This window comes from Suncus etruscus, chromosome 9 (assembly GCF_024139225.1).
Source record: "Suncus etruscus isolate mSunEtr1 chromosome 9, mSunEtr1.pri.cur, whole genome shotgun sequence".
NCBI classification, from domain to species: domain Eukaryota; kingdom Metazoa; phylum Chordata; class Mammalia; order Eulipotyphla; family Soricidae; genus Suncus; species Suncus etruscus.
In genome coordinates, this window is record NC_064856.1 from 35,359,160 (window position 1) to 35,373,530 (window position 14,371).

Here is a 14,371-nt window from a genome sequence, read left to right on the forward strand (position 1 = left end):
TTTGGATTTTACCTTTGTATATGGTGTTAGCTGGGGGTCTGAGTTCGCTTTTTTGCAAGTGGTTAACCAGTTGTGCCAACACCACTTGTTGAATAGGCTTTCCCTGCTCCATTTAGGATTTTTTGCTCCTTTATCAAAAACAAGGTGGTTATATGTCTGAGGAACCTTCTCTGAGTACTCAAGCCTATTCCACTGATCTGAGGGTCTGTTTTTATTCCAATACCATGCTGTTTTTATAACTGTTGCTTTGTAATACAACTTAAAATTGGGGAAAGTAATGCCTCCCATATTCCTTTTCCCAAGGAGTGCTTTAGCTATTCGAGGTTGTTTGTTGTTCCAGATGAATTTCAGAAGTATTTGATCCACTTCTTTGAAAAATGTCATGGGTATCTTTAGAGGAATCGCGTTAAATCTGTACAATGCTTTTGGAAGTATTGCCATTTTAATGATGTTGATCCTGCCAATCCATGAGCATGGTATGTGTTTCCATTTCCGCGTGTCCTCTCTTATTTCTTGGAGCAGTGTTTTGTAGTTTTCTTTGTATAGATCCTTCACATCTTTAGTCAGGTTGACTCCAAGATATTTGAGTTTGTGTGGAACTAATGTGAATGGGATTGTTCTCTTAATGTCCATTTCTTCCCTATCATTATTCGTGTATAAAAAGGCCATTGATTTTTGTGTGTTAATTTTGTATCCTGCCACTTTGCTATACAAATCTATTATTTCTAGAAGCTTTTTGGTAGAGTCTTTAGGGTTTTCTAAGTAGAGTATCATGTCATCTGCAAACAGTGAGAGCTTGACTTCTTCCTTTCCTATCTGAATTCCCTTGATATCTTTTTCTTGCCTAATCGCTATAGCAAGTACTTCCAGTGCTATGTTGAATAGGAGTGGTGAGAGAGGACAGCCTTGTCTTGTACCAGAATTTAGAGGAAAGGATTTTAGTTTTTCTCCATTGAGGATAATATTTGCCACTGGCTTCTGGTAGATGGCTTTGACTATATTGAGAAAGGTTCCTTTTATTCCTATCTTGCTGAGAGTTTTAATCAAGAATGGGTGTTGAACCTTATCAAATGCTTTTTCTGCATCTATTGATATGACCATGTGATTTTTATTTTTGTTGTTGTTTATGTTGTGTATTATATTAATAGATTTACGGATGTTAAACCATCCTTGCATTCCTGGGATGAAACCTACTTGATCAAAGTGAATGATCTTCTTGATGAGGCACTGGATCCTGTTCGCCAGGATTTTGTTGAGGATCTTTGCATCTGTGTTCATCAGGGATATTGGTCTGTAATTTTCTTTTTTGGCAGCATCTCTATCAGGTTTTGGTATTAAGGTGATGTTGGCTTCATAAAGGCTATTTGGAAGTATTCCTGTTTTTTCGATTTCATAAAAGAGCCTGGCCAGAATTGGTAGTAGTTCCTCTTGAAAGGTTTGAAAGAATTCATTCGTGAATCCATCAGGGCCTGGGCTTTTGTTTTTGGGTAAATTTTTGATTACAGTTTTAATTTCCTCAATAGTGATGGGGGTGTTTAGATATGCTACCTCTTCTTTATTCAACCGTGGAAGGTTATATGAGTTCAGAAATTTATCCATTTCTTCCAGGTTCTCATATTTAGTGGCATAGAGTTTCTCAAAGTATTCTCTGAATACCCTTTGAATCTCTGCAGTATCTGTAGTGATCTCCCCCTTCTCATTTCTAATACGCGTTATCAAGTTTCTCTCTTTCTTTTGCTTTGTGAGTTTTGCCAATGGTCTATCAATCTTGTTTATTTTTTCAAAGAACCAACTTCTGCTTTCGTTGATCTTTCGGATTGTTTTTTGGGTTTCCACTTCGTTGATTTCTGCTCTCAGCTTTGTTATTTCCTTCTGTCTCCCTATTTTTGGGTCCTTTTGTTGAGCACTTTCTAGTTCTATTAGCTGTGTCATTAAGCTACTCAGGTAAGCTCCTTCTTCCTTCCTGATGTGTGCTTGCAAAGCTATAAATTTTCCTCTCAGTACTGCTTTTGCTGTGTCCCATAAGTTCTGATAGTTTGTGTCTTTATTGTCATTTGTTTCCAGGAACCTTTTGATTTCCTCCTTGATTTCATCTCGGACCCACTGGTTATTGAGTATGAGGCTGTTTAACTTCCAGGTGTTAAATTTTTTCTTCTGTGTCCCTTTGCAGTTCACATCTAACTTCAGAGCCTTGTGGTCAGCAAAGGCAGCCTGCAAAATGTCTATCTTTTTTATTTTATGGAGGTATGTTTTATGTGCCAGCACATGATCTATCCTGGAGAATGATCCATGTACATTGGAAAAGAATGTGTATCCAGGTTTCTGAGGATAGAGTGCCCTATATATATCTACTAGGCCTCTTTCATCCATTTCTTTTTGCAGGTCTAGTATATTTTTGTTGGGTTTCCATTTGGTTGACCTATCAAGTGTTGACAAGCCTGTGTTGAGGTCTCCCACAATTATTGTGTTATTATTGATATCCTTCTTCAGATTTGTCAACAATTGTATTAAATACTTTGCTGGACCCTCATTCGGTGCGTATATGTTTAGGAGAGTGATTTCTTCTTGCTGTACAAATCCCTTGATTAGTACATAATATCCATCTTTGTCCCTTACAATTTTTCTGAGTATAAAGTTTGTGTCATCTGATATTAGTATGGCCACCCCCGCTTTTTTAAGGGTGTTGTTTGCTTGAATGATTTTCCTCCAGCCTTTGATTTTGAGTCTATGTTTATTCTGACTATTCAGGTGTGTTTCTTGTAGACAGCAGAAGGTTGGCTTCAGTTTTTTGATCCATTTCGCCACTCTGTGCCTCTTAACTGGTGCATTTAGTCCATTGACATTGAGAGAAATAATTGTCATGGGATTTATTGCCATCTTTGTGTAGAAGTTTGGTGTGTTTTTTGTTCTGTCTTGTTTTTAGAGTAGATCTTTCAGTTTTTCTTTTAAGGCTGGTTTTGAGTCTGCAAAGATTTTGAGCTGTTGTTTATCTGTGAAGCCGTGTATACATCCGTCAAACCTGAAACTTAGTTTTGCTGGGTGCAATATTCTTGGCGAAGCATTTATTTCATTGAGTTTTGCCACTACGTCCCACCACTGCCTTCTGGCCTTGAGTGTTTCTGGTGACAGGTCTGCTGTAAATTTCAAGGATGCTCCGTGGAATGTAATTTCCCTTTTCGATCTTGCTGCTTGCAGTATTCTATCTCTATCGGTGGGTTTCATCATGGTGACTAGGATGTGTCTTGGGGTGTTTCTACTGGGGTCTTTTTTAGCTGGTACTCTTCGGGCATGCAGGATTTGGTCACATGTTTTCTTTAGCTCTGGTAGTTTCTCTGTGATGATGTTCTTAACCATTGATTCTTCCTGAAGATTTTCTTCTTGGGTCTCTGGAACTCCAATGATTCTGAAGTTGTTTCTGTTGAGCTTATCAAAGACTTCTATTTTCATCTTCTCATATTCTTTGAGTAAATTTTCCATTGTCTGATCATTTGATTTGAGGTTTTTTTCTAATCTCTTCTGCTGTGTAAAGTTGTTATGCATCTCATCTTCTAAAGCACTAATTCTATCCTCAGCTGCTGTTAACCTGTTGGAAAACTCATCCATTATGTTCTTCAATTCGTCTATTGAGTTTTTCAGACCTGTTATCTGATCTGATATTTCAGTTTGGAGTTTTCTGATTTCTGTCTTCATATTCTCTTGATTTTTATTAGTGCTCTGATTTATACTTTCTTTGATATCTGATAGCAACCTCCATATTTCGTCTCTAAACTCCATTTCTGAAAGACTGCTTAGGTAGTTGGTCGTTGTTGGGTCATCAGAGTTTCCATCTTCATTCTCTATGGTTGAAGTTGGTCTGCGTAGTCTCCCCATTGTCTCGCTTACGCTGTGGGTTTTTCTACGTGTTGTGGTGGTACTCATTGGCGAGGTGGAGTGCGCGGCCGCGAAGCGCAGCGGAGCGGCCGCGCTCCGGCCCCCAAACACTCACCTCAGCCGAGGCAAGCCGTCAGGGGATGCCTGGGGAGGCCCCCAAGTGTCTGCCAAGCAAAGAAACCAGCACAATCCACAACTCCAACAGAAAACTCACAGCCCCAGCGAGACACGCCTTGAAGAGATTAATGCTGAATCAGGTCAAAGTTCCCAGGTTGATGCAGGCTGGGGGAGGTCCCAAAATGTCTGCCGGGCCTAGGGGTCCAGCAGTCAGCCTGATCTGCAACTCCGGCCCCCAAACACTCACCTCAGCCGAGGCAAGCCGTCAGGGGATGCCTGGGGAGGCCCCCAAGTGTCTGCCAAGCAAAGAAACCAGCACAATCCACAACTCCAACAGAAAACTCACAGCCCCAGCGAGACACGCCTTGAAGAGATTAATGCTGAATCAGGTCAAAGTTCCCAGGTTGATGCAGGCTGGGGGAGGTCCCAAAATGTCTGCCGGGCCTAGGGGTCCAGCAGTCAGCCTGATCTGCAACTCCGGCCCCCAAACACTCACCTCAGCCGAGGCAAGCCGTCAGGGGATGCCTGGGGAGGCCCCCAAGTGTCTGCCAAGCAAAGAAACCAGCACAATCCACAACTCCAACAGAAAACTCACAGCCCCAGCGAGACACGCCTTGAAGAGATTAATGCTGAATCAGGTCAAAGTTCCCAGGTTGATGCAGGCTGGGGGAGGTCCCAAAATGTCTGCCGGGCCTAGGGGTCCAGCAGTCAGCCTGATCTGCAACTCCGGCCCCCAAACACTCACCTCAGCCGAGGCAAGCCGTCAGGGGATGCCTGGGGAGGCCCCCAAGTGTCTGCCAAGCAAAGAAACCAGCACAATCCACAACTCCAACAGAAAACTCACAGCCCCAGCGAGACACGCCTTGAAGAGATTAATGCTGAATCAGGTCAAAGTTCCCAGGTTGATGCAGGCTGGGGGAGGTCCCAAAATGTCTGCCGGGCCTAGGGGTCCAGCAGTCAGCCTGATCTGCAACTCCGGCCCCCAAACACTCACCTCAGCCGAGGCAAGCCGTCAGGGGATGCCTGGGGAGGCCCCCAAGTGTCTGCCAAGCAAAGAAACCAGCACAATCCACAACTCCAACAGAAAACTCACAGCCCCAGCGAGACACGCCTTGAAGAGATTAATGCTGAATCAGGTCAAAGTTCCCAGGTTGATGCAGGCTGGGGGAGGTCCCAAAATGTCTGCCGGGCCTAGGGGTCCAGCAGTCAGCCTGATCTGCAACTCCGGCCCCCAAACACTCACCTCAGCCGAGGCAAGCCGTCAGGGGATGCCTGGGGAGGCCCCCAAGTGTCTGCCAAGCAAAGAAACCAGCACAATCCACAACTCCAACAGAAAACTCACAGCCCCAGCGAGACACGCCTTGAAGAGATTAATGCTGAATCAGGTCAAAGTTCCCAGGTTGATGCAGGCTGGGGGAGGTCCCAAAATGTCTGCCGGGCCTAGGGGTCCAGCAGTCAGCCTGATCTGCAACTCCGGCCCCCAAACACTCACCTCAGCCGAGGCAAGCCGTCAGGGGATGCCTGGGGAGGCCCCCAAGTGTCTGCCAAGCAAAGAAACCAGCACAATCCACAACTCCAACAGAAAACTCACAGCCCCAGCGAGACACGCCTTGAAGAGATTAATGCTGAATCAGGTCAAAGTTCCCAGGTTGATGCAGGCTGGGGGAGGTCCCAAAATGTCTGCCGGGCCTAGGGGTCCAGCAGTCAGCCTGATCTGCAACTCCGGCCCCCAAACACTCACCTCAGCCGAGGCAAGCCGTCAGGGGATGCCTGGGGAGGCCCCCAAGTGTCTGCCAAGCAAAGAAACCAGCACAATCCACAACTCCAACAGAAAACTCACAGCCCCAGCGAGACACGCCTTGAAGAGATTAATGCTGAATCAGGTCAAAGTTCCCAGGTTGATGCAGGCTGGGGGAGGTCCCAAAATGTCTGCCGGGCCTAGGGGTCCAGCAGTCAGCCTGATCTGCAACTCCGGCCCCCAAACACTCACCTCAGCCGAGGCAAGCCGTCAGGGGATGCCTGGGGAGGCCCCCAAGTGTCTGCCAAGCAAAGAAACCAGCACAATCCACAACTCCAACAGAAAACTCACAGCCCCAGCGAGACACGCCTTGAAGAGATTAATGCTGAATCAGGTCAAAGTTCCCAGGTTGATGCAGGCTGGGGGAGGTCCCAAAATGTCTGCCGGGCCTAGGGGTCCAGCAGTCAGCCTGATCTGCAACTCCGGCCCCCAAACACTCACCTCAGCCGAGGCAAGCCGTCAGGGGATGCCTGGGGAGGCCCCCAAGTGTCTGCCAAGCAAAGAAACCAGCACAATCCACAACTCCAACAGAAAACTCACAGCCCCAGCGAGACACGCCTTGAAGAGATTAATGCTGAATCAGGTCAAAGTTCCCAGGTTGATGCAGGCTGGGGGAGGTCCCAAAATGTCTGCCGGGCCTAGGGGTCCAGCAGTCAGCCTGATCTGCAACTCCGGCCCCCAAACACTCACCTCAGCCGAGGCAAGCCGTCAGGGGATGCCTGGGGAGGCCCCCAAGTGTCTGCCAAGCAAAGAAACCAGCACAATCCACAACTCCAACAGAAAACTCACAGCCCCAGCGAGACACGCCTTGAAGAGATTAATGCTGAATCAGGTCAAAGTTCCCAGGTTGATGCAGGCTGGGGGAGGTCCCAAAATGTCTGCCGGGCCTAGGGGTCCAGCAGTCAGCCTGATCTGCAACTCCGGCCCCCAAACACTCACCTCAGCCGAGGCAAGCCGTCAGGGGATGCCTGGGGAGGCCCCCAAGTGTCTGCCAAGCAAAGAAACCAGCACAATCCACAACTCCAACAGAAAACTCACAGCCCCAGCGAGACACGCCTCAGCCGAGGCAAGCCGTCAGGGGATGCCTGGGGAGGCCCCCAAGTGTCTGCCAAGCAAAGAAACCAGCACAATCCACAACTCCAACAGAAAACTCACAGCCCCAGCGAGACACGCCTCAGCCGAGGCAAGCCGTCAGGGGATGCCTGGGGAGGCCCCCAAGTGTCTGCCAAGCAAAGAAACCAGCACAATCCACAACTCCAACAGAAAACTCACAGCCCCAGCGAGACACGCCTCAGCCGAGGCAAGCCGTCAGGGGATGCCTGGGGAGGCCCCCAAGTGTCTGCCAAGCAAAGAAACCAGCACAATCCACAACTCCAACAGAAAACTCACAGCCCCAGCGAGACACGCCTCAGCCGAGGCAAGCCGTCAGGGGATGCCTGGGGAGGCCCCCAAGTGTCTGCCAAGCAAAGAAACCAGCACAATCCACAACTCCAACAGAAAACTCACAGCCCCAGCGAGACACGCCTCAGCCGAGGCAAGCCGTCAGGGGATGCCTGGGGAGGCCCCCAAGTGTCTGCCAAGCAAAGAAACCAGCACAATCCACAACTCCAACAGAAAACTCACAGCCCCAGCGAGACACGCCTCAGCCGAGGCAAGCCGTCAGGGGATGCCTGGGGAGGCCCCCAAGTGTCTGCCAAGCAAAGAAACCAGCACAATCCACAACTCCAACAGAAAACTCACAGCCCCAGCGAGACACGCCTTGAAGAGATTTTGGTAATGTTTTTTTTCTTTTTACCCTTTCTTCTTTTAAATTGTTATTTATAACCTGTGGATGGACTCCTCCTAGTTTTTTTCTTTTTTCTTTTCCAAACAGAACCACATAACTTGAATCATCTTATTCTACCTCATAAATGGAAAAAATGAATGGTACCAGGACCAAACAGTTGTATGAACATCGAGTAGAAATAAAAAATGATCAGACTTATCCACCAAACCCAAAGTCAATGACAACAAAATCGATACCTAGTCTACAACAATCTATCCACAGAGGGGACCAGTTACACTAGCATACTGGGGGTGGGGTGGGGGTAAAGGAGGGAGATATGGGATGTATGCTGGGAACAGGGGTGGAGGGAGGACAACACTGGTGGTGGAAAGACCCATGATTCATTGACACTATGTACCCTAAATATTACTGTGAAAGATTCATAATTCACTTTAGTCACAATAAAAATTATTTAAGAAAAAAAGAGTATTATTGCCTTGTATGCAGCTGACCAGGGCTTGATACTAAGGAGCATGCATAGCTGGCTGTGGCTCCAAACTATGCTCTGCCCAACCAGTTTTAATTATAAGAATTAAAATAGTTTTAAGGGCCAGAGAGATAGTACAGTGGTGAAGAAATATGCTTCACAGGCAACCAATCTGAGTTTAATTTCTGTCATCCCATATGGTCTCCAAAGAACTACCAAGAATGATTCCTGATCACAGAGCCAGGAATAACTCCTGATTATCAAGTTCTTGCATACTGGATCAAGACCTTGTATTGCATCAAAATTTCAAAATAGAACAACAAAATTTTTCAACAAATTGTCCCATATCAATTTTTGATAAATGCTTACTATAAGAATTTCTTGATGTTCTCAGCATTCAATTCTTCAAAAAATGCCATCTTCATATCATGGTGTGGAACGATGTTAGTTGACTCATGGGAGGACTTCATAAACCATCCTGTAAAATATATATGCATATTAGGAAGAAATATGATAATAGGCAGGATCTATTTTTACCATTGTATCATATGTAATACATAAATTATTAGTGACTTCTGACATTTAATAGATATATTGTGGCATTTTTCTCAACTTAATTCTAATTCCTCTAAAGACAGCACATTCAAATAGATTTTTAAATTGCAAATCAATGTCAACATATTTTTAAAAATCTAATTTCAATAATAAATGTTATCCTGGGATATGTTTCATGGGAAAACTAGCACTAAATATATTTTAACTAATGGGGTCAACAGGTTGGATATCCTGAATATTAAGACAAAGGAAAATTCATCTTTTTATTCCTTGAAGCTTCAAGCACAGTATTTGTTTCTTTGTTGATACAGAATAAGCAGAATACAGAATAATGCTTAACTGAACTAATTCTGTATAATATTTCAAATACATAAATTTACCCCAAAAGAGTTGAAGAAAACTCAGATATTTTTTTCCTGTTTCTGAAACTACAACAAAATATACCGAAATTTTGTGTTTCTGGTGGCAGAAGGCTCAAACAGTTCAATTTTAAAAAACTACAATAAAAAGTACAATTCACCCAATATCACCGTGATTATGCAATGCCTACAGATCATGTCTAGACAGATCATAACAGGAAGTTGGCTCTTAATTTGAAAGAAATAAGTGTCACAACAGGATTTATTTAGAAAAAGTTGATATGAAATTTATCTGAACATAAAATAATTTCCAAAATCACTTGGCTAGCTTTAATGGAACTTGTCAGATAATCTCATAAAGATGCATATACACAAGCATACTAAATTTAATGGTTAGGAAGCAAAGAAAATATTGTTGTTCTTATACTAGTCCAGATTTGGACTAGACTGGAACCTGGAATGAAAACAATGAGGCTTAAATATTTCAACTGAGATCTGAAAAAAAAATAAAAAGAAAAAAGAACAAAATGAAGAAGGAGGAGCTTTTGGAGCAAGGAAGAACATCAGGATTTAGGGAATAAGTATGTATTAATAGAGAACCTATTATGGAACCACACTAAAGAAGAAAAAATATTAGAAATAATAAATTTATACAGGAAAGTTTCCTGAAACGAAGTCAGGATCTAGGGCTCGAGATGTGACCCTAGAGTATTTGTGAGAGGAGAGGAAAGGAAGGGAAGGGAGGGAAAAAAAAGTGTAAAATCAGTGTTTAAAAAGAAGAAAATCTAGGCCCAGGAAGCGCTCAGTGGTCAAAGCTTTGCACAGTTTAAAATGAGGAGGGAGGGGCCGGAGAGATAGCACAGCTGTAGGGCATTTGTCTCACATTCTCCCGAACTGGGACTGACAAGATTCGACTCCTGACATCCCATATGGTCCAAGAGCCTGCCAAGAGTAACTCCTGGGCGTGGCCGAATGTGGCCCCCAAACCCAAAATAAATAAATATAGAATAAAAAGAGGAGGGATCTGAGTTTGAAAGCCTCAGACACCACATGTCCTTTCACCCCACCACAGCACCACTGGGCTCAGTCCTGGAGGTCCCCTGAAACATTGCCCTCATTGCCCCTGGGACCCCAGTGCTCAAGGATGCAACTGAATTGGATGATTATTGATTGCCTGGATTGGTTCCCCATTCTTCCTATCCTTCTAAGCACTACTTGGGAGGCCTACATCCCCTTGGAAAGGTGTTTACACACAGACCCAAGTTTGGTCCAAGTTAGGTCACTGACACCACAATGCTCCCTCATAAGCAATCCTCAACACCTGGCATTTCCCAAATCAAAACCCCCAAATAAAAAACAATCAAAGGTGAAGGAAAAGTCTATTCAACAAATGGGTATTGAGATTACCGGACAATATGCAAGCAAATGAAATGTAACGATATCGTAGGACCATACAATAAAATTAATTCAAAATGGTATAATGACCTGAGCATAAGCTCTGAAGATGACTTATAAGATCTAATATAAAGTACACAGAAAAACAGTAAGATCCTCAATATCGGTCTCAGAATTTTTTTCTTTATTTTTTTCTTCAAAAGTCTTTATTATTCTCATCAATGACAATAAATAAAATAAACAAAGAAGTCTACATCACACTAAAAAAGTTCTCAACAGTTAAAATCATCAAAAGGAAAAAGTTAGCAGCAAAGCAACTTGTAAATCATATCCAGTAAGTTATTCATGCCAAAATAGTTAAATAATTCCCACATGACATAAACAACTAAAACCTCACATTAAAAAAAAAAATTTCACCAAAGTAAACATCCCCTGCCTCAGGGAGTGAGTGGGACAGGGGTAAGGGGAAGGGTGGGAGCTGGCCACCTGCCCCAGGGGTCACAGGGAAAGTGGGGTGGGGTGGGATGGGATGGGAGCCTGAGCCCTACCAAGCAGGAAGCCCAGGATGAACAGGCCCGAGGCCAGCAGCAGAGCCCCGGCGCAGAGCCAGCGTGGGCGGCGCCCCGAAACCCAGGTCCCGCTGGTTTCCTGTAGGGGGTTCCACATCTTGCTGAGCTCCTAGTATCAGCCTGGCTGTGGCTCCCTGGTTTGGGTGAGAGGCAAAAGCAAAGGCTTCTGCGCCAGCCGCAGGGATCCCGACCCGCACCCTGGAGTCCAGCCCGCAGCGGCGCAGTCTGTCACTCCCCCCGGAAAGTTCCTCTTCCCGGCCAATCCCTGAGAGGAGGAGTCAGTGTCCGTCCAGAAGAACACTGTCCCCTTTGGAAGGGAGCTTTAAAACAGTGAATTTTAACTCTATATGTCACAGTGATGTGTTTATTCGTTTGCCACTTGGGCGCTTAGGGTTATTTTTTTTTCAGGGGGATTTGCACACCCGGCGGTGCCCAGGGGTTATTCCTAGCTCTGCACTCAGAAATCGCTCGTGGCACACTTGGGGGAACCAAATGGGATGCTGGGGATCGAACCCGGGTCCATCCCAAGTCAGCTGCGTGCAAGGCAAAAGGCTAACGCTGTGCTACCTGTCCGGCCCTAAGGGTGACTTTTGGCTCTTCAATCAGGGATTGTTCTGGCAGTGCTCAGGGGAACCTATGGGATGCCAGAGATCGAACCCTGGTCGGGCGAGTGCAAGGTTATCGCTCCACCAGGTTCTGTCTCAGTGATTTAATTTAAAAAAGAAAAAAGTTTATTTTGCAGTTTTCTATCTCTTGTTTACTTACCAATACTTACCAATGGAGAGATAATGGAGGGGGCTGTTAGACTAGAGAGTGAGGAGTTGTACTTAGTTAAGGATAATCCAATGGAAAGCTCCTCTGTGCCTGGAAAAATTTGCGGGGAAAAAAATACAACCAACCTCCCATTTCCGGGTTAGTTGGGAGATAAAAGTACTAAACAAATCTCTCAAGAACCTTTTTTCAGCTCTGAAATTTTGTTCACACTCTCATGAGCCAAGCAGAGAAAGATGGTGCAATCTGGCAGTGTAGTTAGTAGGTATTCAAGGTGTCAGGGATTATTTGGTGTTCCTGTGTACTCCCATTGTGCTGCCTTCTTGTGAAAAACTTTTGTATTCATAAACTTCTAGAGAAAAATTTTAATACTTTTAAATCTACAGAACAAAAAGCAGCACGTGTGGCTGTTTTACAAAAATGTGGGTATAAAATAAGTTTTTTGCTTGAATTAAACTAAAAGGCACACTTATACCTGTTATAATTTTTTTTTAATTTTAGACACCAGTTACTTAAGAATCTGTTAATCATATGGGATGCCGAGGATTGAACCTAACCCAGTCAACGTGTGAAAGACAAGTACCCTACCTGCTGTACTATATCTCTCCAGGCCCTTGTAGAAGAATCTGTCCTGAGCACTTAGTATAAACAAACAAACCCCCTTTACATCCGTTAACTCATAATTATCATTAGTCTTTTAGATGTTTAATACTATTGCGTTTCAATTTTACATATAGAAACAAATTTAATTAGATGAAGAGAATCACCCAACGACATAAAACTTAAAAATAATAAATGTGGGGCTGGAGAGCTAGCATGGAGGTAGGAAGTTTGCCTTGTATGCAGAAGGACAGTGGTTCGAATCCCAGCATTCCATATGGTCCCCGGAGCCTGCTAGGAGCAATTTCTTAGCATAGAGCCAGGAGGAACCCCTGAGCACTGCTGGGTGTGACCCCCTCCCCCCCAAATTAAATGTTTGTCCTTATCTAAAATACTTCTGTGGCCAGAGCAATGGGGCTTGCCCTGCACTCAGGCAATCTTTTTAAACCTAGGCATCTCATATTGTCCCCTTGAAAGAGGAAGCCTCAGTTTTCTCTTGCCAGCTTCTGTAAGCAGTCCTATTTTTGACTGCCTCATTATACCTTTGTTTTGTTTTGTTTTGTTTTGTTTTGTTTTGGGGGGCCACACCCGGTGACTCCTGGCTATGTACTCAGATATCACTCCTGGCTTGGGGGACCATATGGGACGCTGGGGATCAAACCCAGGTCCGACCTCGGTTGGCCGCGTGTAAGGCAAACGCCCTACTGGTACACTACGGCTCCGGCCCCCAATCTTCATTTTAAAATATTCTTGTAATTCCCTAAAATCATAGAAATCAGCCTCAGAGTTTAGGCTCACTGAGAGACTAAGATAATAGCTAATGCCTAGGGCAAAGGGCAAACCAACTCAGACTTGGGACATCCCAGCAGCTTCTTGCATTCTTTGTAATATTCTTATCAACTGATAAGGAATGCAAAGTCTTTGAAGGTCTAACACAAAACTCAGTTTTCCTATAACTCACCTCACATAAATCTAGTCATACATAACTTAATGTTCTGCTAAGTTCCTCCCCACACGGGATATTCCTTCTTTCTTCTCTACTTTCCAATAAGCTTTCCTACCTCCAAGGTCTTGAGTTTGAACATCTTTATTCAAAACTGAAAATTATAGATAGCCACAGAGAATCACCATCACTGCTCCTGCATCATCCTGAAAATTGTTTGAAGCAGAGCCAGGAATCAGTCTGAGAATCCCTAGGTGAAGCTACAGAAAGAAAAAAAAAAAGAAGAAGAAAAGAAAACACTTCATTCTTTTATTCAGCAAAAGTACACATGCCAAGAATTTTGCGAAAACTATTCTCAGAATGTAAGACAAGAGTTAAAATTTGGCGGTTGGCCCTGAATATACTATGTATATGTTAGGAAGGCACATGTTCAAATTACTTAAATAATATCATCTCACTTGTAAAATAAATGACCATCTAATAACATAATGGAAATTTTATTTTTAAGGAAGTTAAGATGAAATGGAAGTGTTTAGAATTTAAGATAAGAATAGGTATTTTGTTTTTGTTTTTGGGCCACACCTAGTGATGCTCAGAGCTTACTCCCAGCTAAGCGCTCAGTAATTGCTCCTGGCTTGGGGGACCATATGGGGCTCTGGGATCAAACCTAGGTCTTTCCTGGATCAGCCACATGCTAGGCAAACACCCTATTGTTGCGCTATTGCTCCGGCCCCAAGAACAGGTATTTTGAAAGAGTAGAACTATATAATAAATTAACCTGTGTCTTTTACAGTAAGTGGAATGCATTTAAAGAAATTGAATGAAGGAGGAGAAAAAGACTGTCAGATCTAAATGAAAGGGTGTCTTCATTTTGTGTTTACTTTAGTAATGAAGACACTTTGTTTAGTTGTTAAAGCACCATAATTTACAGTTCTTCATAGCTGAGTTGTAGACATGAAGTGTTCCCAACATGGATTCCTATAGGGATTCCATCACCAGTGTCAACTTTCTTCTACTAGTATTTCTAGATTCTCTCCTCATCCTCTAATCATCCAGCATGAAACTTGATAGGCACCTTTTTAAGTTAGGATGTTATAATTTGGGTCTCATGATTTCAGTATTGTTGACTTTGCCATTTGTAT

The 14,371-nt window shown here is 43.9% G+C and overlaps 1 protein-coding gene across 1 annotated transcript in view; it reads right to left on the bottom strand.

The window, feature by feature from the left end:
* LOC126019133 (Putative N-acetylated-alpha-linked acidic dipeptidase) overlaps positions 1-11,196 on the bottom strand; it is a 71,068-nt gene extending 59,872 nt beyond the window's left edge. The window contains exons 1-2 of the mRNA XM_049781326.1: positions 10,895-11,196; positions 8,407-8,515 (exon numbers count right to left, since the gene is read on the bottom strand). Coding sequence (XP_049637283.1) covers positions 8,407-8,515; positions 10,895-11,012 — 227 coding nt within the window. The 5' untranslated portion in view covers positions 11,013-11,196. The remainder of the gene's footprint in view (positions 1-8,406; positions 8,516-10,894) is intronic.
* Positions 11,197-14,371: the final 3,175 nt, after the last annotated feature.